Source organism: Coccinella septempunctata, chromosome 1 (assembly GCF_907165205.1).
Source record: "Coccinella septempunctata chromosome 1, icCocSept1.1, whole genome shotgun sequence".
NCBI classification, from domain to species: domain Eukaryota; kingdom Metazoa; phylum Arthropoda; class Insecta; order Coleoptera; family Coccinellidae; genus Coccinella; species Coccinella septempunctata.
In genome coordinates this window covers 13755877-13772069 of record NC_058189.1, presented here as the reverse complement: position 1 = coordinate 13772069, position 16193 = coordinate 13755877, and the positions used below count along the sequence as shown (strand labels likewise).

The 16193-nt window shown below is 35.7% G+C and overlaps 1 protein-coding gene across 2 annotated transcripts in view; it reads left to right on the top strand.

Annotated features, from left to right (window-relative positions):
* The first annotated feature begins 10700 nt into the window (after nucleotides 1–10700).
* The window catches only part of LOC123321584 (UNC93-like protein MFSD11), a 38737-nt gene continuing 33244 nt past the window's right edge, over nucleotides 10701–16193 (top strand). The window contains exon 1 of one of the 2 annotated variants that reach the window (XM_044909268.1): nucleotides 10701–11006. In XM_044909268.1, the coding sequence (XP_044765203.1) occupies nucleotides 10914–11006 (93 nt within the window). In that variant the 5' untranslated portion in view covers nucleotides 10701–10913. The remainder of the gene's footprint in view (nucleotides 11007–16193) is intronic. The other variant, XM_044909259.1, reaches the window with a different exon arrangement.

Genomic DNA, 16193 nt, shown 5'->3' with positions numbered 1-16193 from the left:
AGAGCAATGGCGCAACCGTCCTGGATTGCGTCACTCGCATAGGGCTATTTCAGTGCCTCCCAGCCCATACACCAGTCGCTGGCTAGAATTTTCTAGAACTAATCTGAGATCCATAATAGCGGTTTTTACAGGACACTGCAGACTCAGAGCCCACCTCAAAAAACTCAACATCGTCAATGACCCACTCTGCAGACTCTGCTTAGAGGAAGACGAAACAATTGAGCATATCCTCTGTGACTGCCCGGCGGCAGACAGGGTCAGACTCGGAGTTTTCGGCTCTCCGAAGATGATTCTAGAGGAACTCAAGAATCACTCCCCCTCCGACATCATCTCCTTTTTGGGTAGGATGGGACTAGAGGGAGAGATTTAGCTCTTTGAGCATGCTTGTGTGCTACAATAGACCGTTGGTCGCGGTGGCAGGTTTGGGTTAGTCCGTCCAACACACCTAGCAATCAGTATCAGTATGGTATCCAACATACCTCTATGGCTAATAATAATAATTTGTATTCAACAGCATACAATACAATTCAAAAATTCGAGAGAGCTCAGAAAAGTCATCTAAGGCTTCACTCTATCCAATTAAAGCAGATCAGCTGCATGGAATTATAAACACAATGCTAAAGAATATAATCAACCATCAGAAAATTTCATGAATGTTTTGCAGTCAAACAACCAGTGGTCTGTTCCACGCTTCAGAGAAAGGTAGCTTTGTGGGCTCTTCAGATAGGTGGGAACAATACTGTGGATCTGTGGTAATCTATAAAGAGTAGAAGATCTTATCTTCTCCCTGGCAACTCTGAATCCTATCAACATTACATTTTGTGTCTGCCTTGTGTTATAAGCAGAACACAAAAGGACCAACTGACGCTTTTTGGGGATCGATAATACCCAACTTTTTATGTATAACTGCCTCGAGTCCATTATTGTCAATTCCTTGAACAATTTATCACTGGAGTACAGCCGATGTTTCTTGAATAGGATTTTTATAAGTCGTTCCTGTGCTCTCTCAACAGTGATATAATATTTTTTCTACAAGCGTGCGCGTTCACCCTTTTTCCCGCACGCATTCCAAGTTGCAAAGAGTCACTTCCCAAAAGGTGCGGGAAAAACGCCTGCTATTTCTTTCCCGCACGCATTTGCGTGCGGGAATGGATTAGCAGGGGTTTTTCCCGCACGCTAATATTATAGAGTAAATTAAATTCTATCACGTTTCTATGCACAGAACGTCAACGATGAGAAACCCATAGTAACGACATGCAGAATTACGTCTGTCATTATATATGAATGAATTAATCAAATGAGATATGATCTGTTTCGTGAAATGGATACATTTATATATTTCAAGCGCTTGTAGAAAAAATATTGTTCCTAACTCTTGCGGAAAGTGTCTTGCCCGCACTCAACTGCTTCACGAACTCTGCTTCGCATCGTTCGGGCAACGGCAGTTTCGTGCGGGCAAGTATCACTTTCCGCACTTGATAGGAAAATAACTATTTTGTCAAACCGCACGAATTCCATATTATAATACTGACTGCTATAAACAGTGAAACATAAATCCTTAGGAAAAAAATTCCCGGCCAAACGAATTCTGTAGGTATATGATTTTTCTCAATCTCTTATGTATATAATTCCATGCTGTGCACATCCCATCTCAGATGACGATCAATATAAATTCCCAAGTAAATCGTTGGGAATTTATATCTGTCAAATAACGGATCTCACTACTTTTATTACTATACTGTCGAAGAGGAAGAACAGTGTTTCAAAGTTCGGCTTTTGTGAACTATTCAATGAAATCGGCAGGAAGTGTGATTAGACTCGTCGACTGAGAATAGATTTGGATCAAACCACCCAAAACAGTTCCTTGGGGAACGCCACATCGCACAACCTCCGGTTCACTCACAATATCAAATATCTTAGTTCTTTGGGAGTTGTTCCAGGAAGCTATCCAGTGCTGTAGGATAAGAGAGTCTAACCAACGAAATACTGAAAGATTTCTGCACTTTTTTGATGACGACTCTCGATCTGTGCATGATACTCTAGTTGATAATAAATTTGAATAATCTACTTGTCATCTCTACTAACTCGACCAATTCATGAAAGTATCTTCAGCACTTTCAATGATATAGTCATTAGATGAAGAACGTTTTCGCACCAAAGTTGAAGGTATTGTGAGTCTTCTCTATAACTTTACCAATTATTTATGCTACGCGACTGCCATAAAGTAAGTCAAGATGGGTCTGTTCTGTGCGCGACTGCTAATCGACCGATTCCTGTCAGTGAGCTTGGCATTGCCACCTTCTACTTCATCCCCCTTTCAATCGGTTTTAAACTGAATAGCACTTCTTTGAAATTAGGTAAATGAAGTGATCGACGAATCAAAGTTAGTTGATCGAGGTCAGAGCCTTGTTTACGTTCGGCTGCTGTCTGATAGTAAATTCCAGGACTTAAAAATACAATTAATAGAGAGGTGAACGAGATTTTATGAGATTGAACCAGAGATTACCATCGTCCACGAATTTCTTTGTTTTTGGTTATTTATGGTTACTGCAGTTTCTGCCACTTAAATTGAATAGAGTACCATATAGTGACCTGTGACCAGTGATGGAGGCGGTGCTCAGCCGTCAATAAACGAATGGGTTTATCAGGAGACTTCTTCTTCCCTTGCTCATGTCTTCGTTTCCGAGATGCACGTTGTCAATGTTTTTGGAAGAAATTTGGGGAGTTGCCAGAAAATCTATAGAGCTGACATACAAAGATGGCAGAGTCCAAGATTTTGGGAAGGGTAGCTCTAATGTATCGTGGTATGTACCCAATCAAACGCTGTACATAAAGATCTGAAAATATTCTAAGCTCAAGGATTCATAAAAATCAAAAGCAAAAACCATTATCTACGACTGGAAGGCCAACATCAACCCTTATTACGAGACAATATTCAAGCAAGAAGATGCCAATAATATTGCAAAAGAAATGGCCAGCTGACCTAGGCTGTCCAGATTATCCCCAGTTCAATGAGGGACGGACCTTGGGAATGTATATATTTATATATACAGGGCGAGTCTTTGAATCGTAAAAATATTTTAACAGTATAGATTCTTGAGGTAAAAGAAACATTTTTCCTGAACCATTTTTTTTTATTAAGCCCTGATAAAAAATAAAACAATTTTAAGTTTTCATAATGAGCTCTGCCACCCCTGGAAAAACAAAATTACCTTCAGAATTACTAAATAAATCACTAAACATCTGTGGAACTTTTGAGTTACATTCAGTCAAAGTACCTACTCAATTTTTCGAATTTCACAGATATTTTTAACCCTGTATATACTTCCAGCTACTCAGTTTCCTACCCTGTATGGTGATAAAAAAAATAATTTATTGAAATAATAGAGAAATAATAAAAGTTTATCACAACACAAAAACGAAAATATAATAATATTAATATAATGGTTGTGGAATAAGGAGGCGGCTTCAGGAGTTGCTAGAGAAGCTTTCTTCATCCCCAAAATTTGAATGTCTCAAATATTTGGTTGGGGAGGAAAACGCTGCTGCATTAAACATTCTTTTATGTTTGTAACTTGAAACATGCGTACAATATCTCTTTTGATGAAAGTATTGTAGCGGGTTGCTAGGACAGGTGTAGCAGGTAAGTATATACTAGGAGTTCACCTAACGTTTCGCCAACTTTATTTTGGCTTCATCAGAGGCTGAAAATACGGAAATTACAAATTTGCAGAAATTTAACATGTACAACATTAAAATTTAAGTCATTAAAGCATACAATATTAAAATACACGACAACACAATTACACAATTATATCAAAATAACATCTTCACAGGCACAACGGTATTACAAGGTTTTATTGGGAAACACTTACAGTCTCTTATTTTTCACCTTTGTCAAAATTCTTAATCTCGGAATCATGAATCGAGTACACGGAGTAAGTTTTATATTAATTTAAATTAAGGATTTATTTTTCATCACTATGCAGTCAGACTACGTTCTACCTAATGAAATGTCATTATTAGGTCGTTATTTAAACGACCTGATGAATTTTCAGCCTCTGATGAAGCCAAAATAAAGTTGGCGAAACGTTAGGTGAACTCCTAGTATATACTTACCTGCTACACCTGTCCTAGCAACCCGCTACAATACTTTCATCATAATATTGGGGACGCGAAACATACAGACAAATATCTCTTTTGCCTCCAAATGTAATCTGAATTGACCCAAAAACTTCGTACATTTTGACGGACGTTTTCCAGTGACGGATTTCTTGGACGATTGACGGACTGTCCGTCCCAATGACGGACGTCTGGTCATTTTAAGCTGACCTCTGATGGAAAATTAAGAGAATCCCTCAATAGGAGGAACCTTACTCTATACATATACATATTGTCAACATATCATATCAGCTCATAGAATAACTAATATTATAACGAATATATTTCCTAGCTTTGAGAACCTGCATAACGGAAACGATTAGTCCGAAAAATACATGCATCTGGTCTCATTTGTCGCAAAATTTAATGCTCTACAGTCTACAATATTTATATGAAACATTTTTCCATATTTTCACACCTATAGGAGATATGAATCACGAAAACATCTTTAGGGGCATATTTTGTCTTACCTACTTATTGCGCTCAGAAAAGGGGAAAAACCTAGGATATTCGTATTGGGAGATATCTGGCGCCTTTCCAGCAATAAATTCTTTGGTTGTAATTTTTCATAATTGGTCGATTTTAGAATCTTACGCTTCTGGCCTGATGGACATAAATCGCGATTTTTCGCTGAACATCATTGGTGTAACAAGGACACGACACCAGCACCGGGGGATAACTTCACAGAGAAAATCAATAAGCCGGCACTCAGCGGCGCAACAATAAGGCGGAAGACGGGTAAAATGTCAGGGACCCCCTAATAGGAAAGACATCAAGCATAGAAGGAGAGGCCGATCTCTTGAATTTGCACTGCCGGCCCTTAGTCTTTAAAGCGTCTTCATGAATGGAAAACAATTTTTGATGACCTTTAGCCTCGGGCTCACCATACTATACATTTTGGAGATGCATAACAGACACTGGAATCTTCAAAAGCTGTTTGAAAGCCGCTCCTGATGACCTCGCACGGAATAAATACCTGAATGAATTATCTTTGGTTTCCTTGAAATTAATCGTTCCATTATTTTTCTTTGATATTTTCATGAAAATTTTTTTTTTTCGCAATAAAAAATATTCCTATGGTAATTGCAGTTCCTAAAGTTGTCATCACGTTGTCTACACAGTATGTAATAAAAGTATGGTTTTGTTTTGTGACTAGGATGGTAGTTTTCATCTGAACATTGTTTGGAATCAATTGATATCGAGGAAAATACTCTGTCGGATGAGCTATATTTTTATTTGCAATATATAAACAACGAATAGAGCTTTGACTAGGACAACTCCTTTGATCTGCTATACGTCAAAGGTGTTATTTCTGCGCAATACGTTTTTTAGATATTATAAACTCAGTGGAATTTGTACAGTTTATATCAGAAATCAATATGAACCAATATTCAATATACCATAGCATACCAATTTCAGTTACTCACATACCTATTATTTACAGAATTTGCGGAACTACAAATAAAAAACCTCACAGAGGTATAACACGAGACCTGTATATGTTAGCCCGTCAGTATAGTTTCTTTATGATTTCTTTATGATTTGGTATCTTTATGACACAACATACAAATTGATGAATGAATGAACAAAACACTTACAGCAGGTTTCATAAAACTTTGATTTTCCAAACAATTTGACAGTCATTCGATGCATAAAACGAAATCAAAAAATCCTTGGCATTTCTGAATATATTGAAGGAGTAGCAATTAGTCCAAGAGCTAGTGAACCCTGGGAGTAACGGTCACCCTGTAAGGTTAGAAATTTGTATAATTACGATTTATGACATGCTAAGAGCAATAGCCATGACCTGGCAGGCGTCAGCCCTGCACGTCATCAGCCCCTTTATTTTTTGGACTGTTAAGTATATTGAGTTTCAAAACTTGTTTCTGTAAATTTGAAAATTTAATAGGATAAAGTTTATTTATTGCACATCTTAAAAAAAAATTGACAGGCGATTACAATAAGCAGAAGTATATGACAGATCAATTAGAAAACGTACAGTTGATGAGGTAAAATAAACTTTATCCTGTATACTTAAAATTTTTATATGTTTTCAAGTAAACGTCTCAGAGTAAATATGTACAATGCCAGGTGGTTTTGAACAGCATAAGACCTTGACAGGCGAGGGGACAGCTGCTAAGGGCGTGCAAATAAGAAATGTTACATGAACGCATACAGTATTTTATTGGGTTTTATGCAATCTACATTATTTTTAACATTCATTCTCCTCAGCATCATCCGAAATTTCGCTATCACTGTTTTCATCATCATCTGATTCTTCAACAATGTTTTCCTCATCTGAAAATAGTAAAAAAAAATATTTTAATGAATCAATAAGGTTGTTAAGAATTAAATATCAAGCTCAATTACATAGGACTGATGCGTATTAAATGTTACGGAATAAAATAGTTGTATGTTACCTGAAATGCATTCCTCAGTTTCAGTCGATTGTGCTGTGGCAGTATCAGCAGGTCCTTGTAAAAGTATGTCGAATATAGAAGATGGAACCGTATTCCCCTCAAACCAATTAAATTCGTGACGACTATCAATCAAGTTCCAACCGTTATTTTTAGGTGTAGGAATTGTTGTTTCTTTTAAATTACAATTTCGCATTATATTTGTAATGTAATGCAATTCTCAATAATTGTTGATGTAGTTCACGTTTGCAGGGTGGTTAATTCGATGAATCATAGCTTACTACTTTTTTCATAAACACTTTAGGATTATTTGTGTTGTACGTAGCAAGGAACTTTTCATAACGTGCATAACGTGCAAATATTGCAGAAATCGAGTGTATATCAGAAGGCATTCAAAGAATTAGGAAACGCAGAAATAGTACAGAAGAAAGAAAAAATTTTCCCGATACTAGAGTAATTTGTATGCCAAATGTATGGTTTGAAATGTTCAAAGTTAAATAATGCAGGTTATGAAAAGTTCCTTGCTACGTACAACACAAATAATCCTAAAGTGTTTATGAAAAAAGTAGTAAGCTATGATTCATCGAATTTACCACCCTGCAAACGTGAACTACATCAACAATTATTGAGAATTGCATTACATTACAAATATAATGCGAAATTGTAATTTAAAAGAACCAACAATTCATACACCTGAAAATAACGGTTGGAACTTGATTGATAGTCGTCACGAATTTAATTGGTTTGAGGGGAATACGGTTCCATCTTCTATATTCGACATACTTTTACAAGGACCTGCTGATACTGCCACAGCACAATCGACTGAAACTGAGGAAAGCATTTCAGGTAACATACAACTATTTTATTCCGTAACATTTAATACGCATCAGTCCTATGTAATTGAGCTTGATATTTAATTCTTAACAACCTTATTGATTCATTAAAATATTTTTTTTTACTATTTTCAGATGAGGAAAACATTGTTGAAGAATCAGATGATGATGAAAACATTGATAGCGAAATTTCGGATGATGCTGAAGAAAATTAATGTTAAAAATAATGTAGATTGCATAAAACCCAATAAAATACATTGCATTTACTGTATGCGTTCATGTAACATTTCTTATTTGCACGCCATTAGCAGCTGTCCCCTCGCCTGTCAAGGTCTTATGCTGTTCAAAACCGCCTGGCATTGTACATATTTACTCTGAGACGTTTACTTGAAAACATATAAAAATTTTAAGTATACAGGATAAAGTTTATTTTACCTCATCAACTGTACGTTTTCTAATTGATCTGTCATATACTTCTGCTTATTGTAATCGCCTGTCAATTTTTTTTTAAGATGTACAATAAATAAACTTTATCCTATTAAATTTTCAAATTTACAGAAACAAGTTTTGAAACTCAATTTACTTAACAGTCCAAAAAATAAAGGGGCCGATGACGTGCAGGGCTGACGCCTGCCAGGTCATGGCTATTGCTCTTAGCATGTCATAAATCGTAAGTATACAAATTTCTAACCTTACAGGGAGACCGTTACTCCCAGGGTTCACTAGCTCTCCAGCTAAATTGAGAATCTTTGAATGGAATTTCCCCTAAATAGGCCCTTCAAACAAAAGGCGGTACGAGAATCAAAACATTCAAAACCTCTTTGATCAAAATGGATATCTGAAATCTCACAAAATTTCATATGTTTCTGCAAATGTTCCTCGAATTAATATTTTAACCAGTCTTAGGGCCTTAAAAACACTTTTGAAACACAGATGGTGCTCACATCACTTTAGTCGTACAGTGATTCTAACGAGACAGTGGCGACAATTGTGGTCTCGTTTTTCATCGTTTTAGCAAGAATATGGCGGATTTGGTCACGTGACGTGACGTGAGCCAATCCGCATTCCGAATTAGAGATCATAGCATTGAAATCTGTGCTTCTAAGCCGCAATATTCTCGCCAGAGACATTCTCTATGATTCTCGCTAAATTTCCAATTGTCCCAACTGTATTTGGTCGCTTCGTTTCCTATCTTTCTACTCCATAATCTTTGGTCGCGATATAATGGAAAGTCTTCCTTCTTCTGTTAACCTATTGTGAGCATTTCGACATTGGCCAAACGGTCTCGTCTGCCTATTATTATGATACTTGAGGGTCCGCAAGTCAATTCTCACCGGGAAAATATGAGTTCCAGAGTCTTAGTGCCTTAGCTAGGTTTGAAATTGCGTTCGATTTGAGCCGTTCTACATGTCCGAAACTCTATTGTATATCATTAAGATTAAGCTGTTCGGCTAGTACTTCTGACCTCTTTCTCTGGCTATGGCACAAGCATAATAAAAGTCAACTCCAGAGAACATCGGCCATGTAAGTATCTGTTGAATACTTAAGGATTGGCCATAGCGCGGCTGCGCTGCAGAGTATCAATACGTTTGGCAACGTTCGAGTGACTTATCAGATTAATAGGAAATAGCCCTCCTTCAGAGGTCAAGCTGAATGAATAAAGGTGGCGCTGCACCTCGTCTATAATCCCGGTCCTATTTGGTCCTTGTAGAGTACTTCCAAGTAATACGGTGAAAAATATTTTCGAGCTCTGAAGAAAAGTCTCAGCTTCTTTCCAGAAGTTGACCACCTGGTTGTGCCAGAGAAAGTCTCGCGAAATATCGATTAAAAATTCGCAAGGAATCAGGCAGCTGTGTGTGTGTATGATTCATACTGCCTGTCATGTATCTGTTTGTAGCGTTCTGTATTTCAGAGTGGGTATATTACTCCAGGACTTTTTTTTTATTATGGATAGTAAGGGTAGTTGGAAGGTAGTATCAGCTGGATACAGGCCCTCTTCTCACCTTCGGGAGAGGTTCTTTTGCTATATATGAGAGATCATCCATAAGTGGAGGAAACGATCTTGATGTGAAATTTTACTCAAGTGTTTAACAAGTGTCCAGAATACGCGAGTCCATATTTGATAAAATTAATAAAAACTTCTCATTGGCTTCGTCAAAGGTCCTGTTCTAGATGTTTAGGCCATTGTAGTCAGTTTCATTGGTCTGGGGTGTGGAGTGTTGATGGAATCTCCTGTGAACTTTTATTTTTCCTGAGTGCTAGGTCACATTCTTTGGTGATTGTGGCATTTGGTTGGGTCTAGATATTCTGGTAGTGCTTCTACACTGAATGACCGCGGTAGTGCTTTCGTCGGCCTCAGTATTGTTCTTGTTGGAAAAGTATCTTGCGGTCCTTCGGAAGATACTGATATAATATCGAAGACTTTGGCAGCCGGCTGAATTGGAGTGCCATTCGATTCTACGAAGTGACAACTCTATGTTATCGTCACATATACTATACCTCCTCAACCCCTGCGCGGTCTGAGTTACCTACTGAAGGGAGACGGGACATCGACATCCTACGGTTCTGGATCGGTCGTCAGGAAGAGGTTCAAAATATTAGGACTATGGTTTGCAATTCTAGGGAAATAAGTTTAGCAATCAATTGGAACAACCTATGCTCTACTTCAAATGCTTCCATATGAATTAAAAGACCCTTATACTTGTATACATTCAACCTCGGCCACGTTTCACAGTGGCTGTTAAAATCTCCAAGACATATAATCTCAGATGAAGAATATTTATAAGAATATTTACTATTGTTATCTGTGAGAGGGCGATATAAGATAGAAGCAACGGACGTTGACTTTCCATAGGTCCCCAGACCATGCATCCCCGTAAAGAAAAGGGAACGTCTTTATACCTACCTATCTGTATGCCTGTACATAATTTGATTCTTGTTCCCAAATAATGCTTTATAATATTCACTATGATCTCCTGGCATCATTCCTTTTTTCCATCAAGAAACGCCAGAACCGCCACTGGTTTGTATTGAAATATTTTCTCGTAAGTCTGCCACGGTCATGGACCCTGTAAGAGCCTCAGGTAAATCGCGTCCTAACTGAAAGTTATCGCGCCGAAAGTATATGATTGTTGAGTAGTAAGAGTAGATATTATTTTGTATTACGTTGGCACTAAGATACTTCTGCTAATCAATCCACTTTCCTACGTAACATCAAAATTGCCTCCTTCAAAGTTCAGACGAGCCCCCAGAAATACGCCTCGCTATTGGACGTTTCAGTCCATATTCAACTTCGCTGAACGACGTATAAACATGTATCTGATAAGCATACTAATTGGCGTGATAGTAGATTGGACTACATACAATCACAATTGCAGTGTATTATCCACAATAAGTTTCAGTATTCGTTGGAAGTTCGTTGGGTGAAGTTGGATAGTGGAAGCTTGTACTCGAGCAAGTGTGAAAGTAAACATTGTAAACATAACCTCATATTTCTAATACTATGACCATGGATAAGCGAATGTTTAATGTTATTGGGGTTGGACTTGCCTTTATGCTTACATTCATGGCATTCCAAACCATGGGGAATATTGAGGTATGTTGTCAGTAAAATTCAACAAATGATAGCTACTGTTATTTTTGTTATTTTGATCCACTGAGGAAGTCAGGAAGTAGATTGTGAACTGTTTGTTGAACTGCTCCTTGCTGAAGATTAACGCTGTTCTGTTTTCTGTTCTGTTCGTTCAATATCATCGCCAGGGAACAGATGTATTTTCGGGTTCACCTATTATCCTATTAGGCAGAGTTGTCTCTGTTTTAGAACATCAAGCGGGCTTGTTAATTAATTAATCTTCTGAAATAAAAACCATATTCTTATTATTTATTATTATGACATAGTTACATAGTTCACCCCTTGGGCCAGCAATCTCTCACCACTAACTTGATGTTTGAAGTTCAAGGAGTGTACCCTATGGTATTTCAAAATACACTTCTCTATATACAGGATATATTTTATAATTGTAAATATTTCAACTATAATCCTGAGCTTTATAAAAAAATTACGATTCCCCAATTCTGTCTACGTAAATGTATTTTTTATAGCAATTAAACCAGAGGAGCTAGAAGAAAAAGTTGAATACAAAACTTGTCTGTAATCGATTGAACTTTTATTTTTTATAACCCATTTCAATACAGGGTGCTCCGTTTTTTCCCTGTTGGTATCAACTTTCTTATTTCAAATGGACCAGCCTGTATATATTATTGCATTTTTTAATTCCTCGTCAAATTTTAAGGTAACTTTGGTATGACAACCATGGTATATAGCACCGATTCTGAGATATTCGACTTTTTCCTAAAATTTTGACAGCTGTAGGTGCTCACTAAAATAGCTGGTACTAGTTTTCCAATAAATGTATCGAAACCAAATTTTGCCCAGCTCTGGTCAACATCTTGTATCATACGTTACATCTCTATTTTTAGCAATCTGTTATACAGGGTCTTCAAAAATTTAAAAATTCAAATAGAAGTTCAATCAAAACTTAATTTTTTCAAATGGCAACAAAAATGTATTTAAACTTTTTCTGTAAAGGGAATAGTTTCAGAAATATGGACGAAAAAGTGGATTTTCCCGTAAAAACCAACGATAAATAATCATTAAGCTGATAGAATATGGTAACTATGGAAAGTAGCATTTATCTTATTGTGTATTTTTAAGTTTTCTTTTGTGTTGTCAGAAACTACTTGATTATTTTGAGAAAAATGTATCTGTTAGTTGAGTCTCGCTTTAAAATTGAAATAATTTAATTTTGGTGGGAGCGAGTACCTACTGATTATGAGTAAAAGAGTCTTTTTGTCTTTCATTAGTCAATCTAGTTAATTAAATTTATCAAAAAAATCAAAACCAACTATATAGCAGCAGCACTAATTAATAATTATCGTTGGTTCCTACGGGAAAATGCACTTTTTCGTCCATATTTCTGAAACTATTCACTTTACAGAAAAAGTTTGAATACATTTTTTACTCATTTTAATCTGCTCTACACAATGAACAAGAAGAGAATATAGGTTATTCTTCGAAAAAATTAAATTTTGATTGAACTTCTATTTGAATTTTTAACTTTAATTTTCGAAGACCCTGTATAACAGATTGCTAAAAATAGACTATGTATGTATCAAGGTGTTAACAAGAGCTGGGAAAAATTTGGTTTCGATACATTTATTAGAAAACTAGTATCAGCTATTTTTTAGTGAGCACCTACAGCTGACAAAATTTTAGGAAAAAGTCCAATATCTCAGAATCGGTGCTATATAGGACCATGGTTGTCATCCCAAAGTTACCTTAAAATTTGACAAGGAATTCAAAGATGCAATAATATACAGGGTGTTCCATTTGAAATAAGATAGTTGATAGTAATAGGAAAAAAACGGAGCACCCTGTATTAAGATGGGTTATAAAAAATAAAAGTTCAATCGATTACAGACAAGTTTTGTATTCAACTTTTTCTTCTAGCTCCTTTAGTTTCCACAATAAGGTATTGGGGCACTTTAACTCGGATATCCTGTACCCATACTGCCGTCCTAGGTCCTATCTGCAAAATTTAGGTTTTGAGAATATCCGGAATTTTTGCTTCATTGCTTCTTTTCATTGTATAACACATAGTATTTTAACAAATTCTTCATGTTTTATTTTATATCTTATGTCGAAGAATAGAAAATTTAGGTTTTGAGAATATCCGGGATTTTTGCTTCATTGCTTCTTTTCATTGTATAACACATAGTATTTTAACAAATTCTTCATGTTTTATTTTATATCATATGTCGAAGAATGGAACTTCATTGCAAAACATAATTTTAATTCATCACTTCCCGGTTATTAGTAGATTTTTTATTATATTATATTATATTCATTACATTTTGCAGATAGGTCCATTCTTGTCAGCAATGCAGTATAGGCCAATAGCTTCGACCAATTATGAAAAAATTGCAACCAAAGAATCTATTGATGGGATGACTTCAGATATGTCCCAATATGAATATCCTAGGTTTTCCCTCTCGGCTGAGTTGCGCATAAGCAGAAAAGGGCTTAAATGTTCCTCCTAAAGTGTTTTCGCGGTTTTTCCATCATACCTCCTGTAAGATTGAGAATTTTGAAAAATGCTTGATATAAATATTGTAGAGCATTAGATTTTCCGTCAAATAAGATCAGATGCATGTGTTCCGGATCAACCGTTTCTGTTATAGAGGTTGTCAAAGTTGACCAATTTTTCAGAATTAATGAAAAAGATTAGTTTTAACACAAGATGAAAGTTTCGTGAAAATATCTTCTAAAATAACTTATTTATGATAAAAATGATCACTATCAAAGTGCTTGAGTATTAAATTCGGCGTCGGAATGCATCAAGATCGTTTTTACCACCCATTTCAAAATAATTCATTTCAAAGTTGTGTTACTTTCAAACATATATAAACAATTGAGCTGTGGTATTTACTATCAATACTCTCATACCACTAGTACAAAAGTTTGGAGAGTCAGTGAACCCCAAACAAAATATCAAAAAGACGTCGCGATTTTTACACAATTATTAGCTATTTTCTACTTTACGACATAGCAATAGAATAGAAGAAATAAAATCAGTTGATAAAATTATGTCTTTGGTAAGGGAGTTGCTATAAGTATTATAATGAAACAACATTATTCCTCAAATTAGGTTATCCTTGTGTTGTGGCATCTGATTCTCATCTCTGCTGGACTTCTTGAGAATTTGTTCAATTCATTTATGACCCATGTAATGATTATTTTTATTGCTCTCGTTGGCACCACTATATATTTATAGTGGTCGATTGTTTCTATTTTGTAGAAATTATAATAGCTCATTTGTTTTTTATTGTTCGCATCCTTCCTTGTGGAATGCTTCCCCATTTCGTACGGCTCTTCATTATATTTTTGAACCCGATAATAAAATTAAAATTTTTGAGAGTTGGGCAGGCATATTTGGAGGAAGGTCTTCAAAGAAAAGCTACGAAATATATTCGACGTGTTTTGTTGCACATGTACTTTACTGTACAGTATGTATGTATTCCTCTATTTATTTCAATTCGTGTTAGAAATCACGTATTGAAAATTTCCTTGGTTTAAAATCATTTGCGACTATAATATTGTGATTGAAAATGACATAAGTGTTTTGTGTGTGAGGAAGACGATGAGGATGTGGCTGTGAAATCAAGAGGGCTCTCAACATTGCTTGAGTGCAGTAAGAAGAGGAGTGATGGCAAAATCTTTTTAAGATACTGTAAAACTTCATGTTTCTTGTTATGAATCTTACTCATACGAGGATGAAAAATGTGAATGCAGCACATAGAATTGCCAGTCGGAGTGGATTTTTCATGTATGTTCGAAAGTGACACAACTTCGAAATGTAATTTTTTTGTGATACATGGATGGTAAAAAAACGCTCTTGTTGTCATTCGACGCAGAATTTGATGCTCAAGCACTTTAATAGAGACCACTTTCATCAGCAACAAGTTATTTTAAAATATTTTTTTTTTATTTTTTTTCCTCTTTTTGGAAAAATGGTCAAGCTTTGAGAACCTGTTTAACGGAAACAGTAAGTCCTAAAAACATGCGTCCGGTATCAGTTGACGTAAAATTTAATAATCTAAAAAATTTATATTCAAGGATATTTTCGAAATTTGAAAAGTTATTTTGAAATGAATTCGGCGAACACTTTGCTTGTGTCCAGGAGTGTAGATGAACGACATCGAAACAAAGAAACACAATAGCTATAGGTTTCCCAATCATACATATTTGAATTAGACGGGTCAAAACTCAACCGAAGAAAAACAAGAATATCTACTATCCCGTGAGACATATAAATTTTCCAACAATTAATGTATGATTCGTATTCTAATGGCTCATTTTAATTATGCAGTGTGAATGCGGTTTTCTTCAATCATCTGTTAATTTATGGTCGCCTCTTTTCAATAAAAGGATTGAATACTCTCACATCCACTTGTTCTTATTGAATTATTTAAATTTATGGTATGTATCGTAATTTTCGTATGGCATTTCATTGAAGCTGCTAATTACTGTTAATGAATCTAAAACTGGTACTCATGATATTTGGTTCGTTAGAGGCTTCAGATAATTAAGTTCTTTAGAACATTCTCGTTTCTGGTTGAAGTTCATTGAGTCGAATCATCAACATCATCAACATCATTGAACGATCAACAATTAAACTTTGCCGAAAAATTTATAACTTCAATGGGAAGATATAATTGAAGAGTGAAATAAACGAAATATTACAAAAGTAGGAGTTTTCGCACACCTGTTCTAATTTATAATCAGGGCGTACACCCATTCAGGTACTGAACTTGCCCAACGCAGTTTGGCCCTCGTAAATATTCATTTCTCCAATATACAGATCCAATCAATCTTTGAAATAACGTTTTATAGGTTGGTACAAACTTTGAGTGCATTCGAGATTCAGAATTCTTTTATTTCCTTCTTCATTTTCGGCTCGAAATTCTGAAATAACAGAGATTTAGCCCAAAACGATAAAGCACTCTCTTTCATAGGAAGCAAATGTAGTCAAGCAAGTTATGGAATTTTGAAGGTTGATACCTATTTTGTGCTTGTTAGCTTTGGATTTGACTATTTAATCTTTAGAATTTGCTGAAAAGGACAAGTTAAAGGTTTCAAATTTTGCTAGAATATGCTAGGTTTTCATAGCGAAATGTATATTTTAACTCTGTGAATAATGTGGTGTTACATACAAGCCAAGCG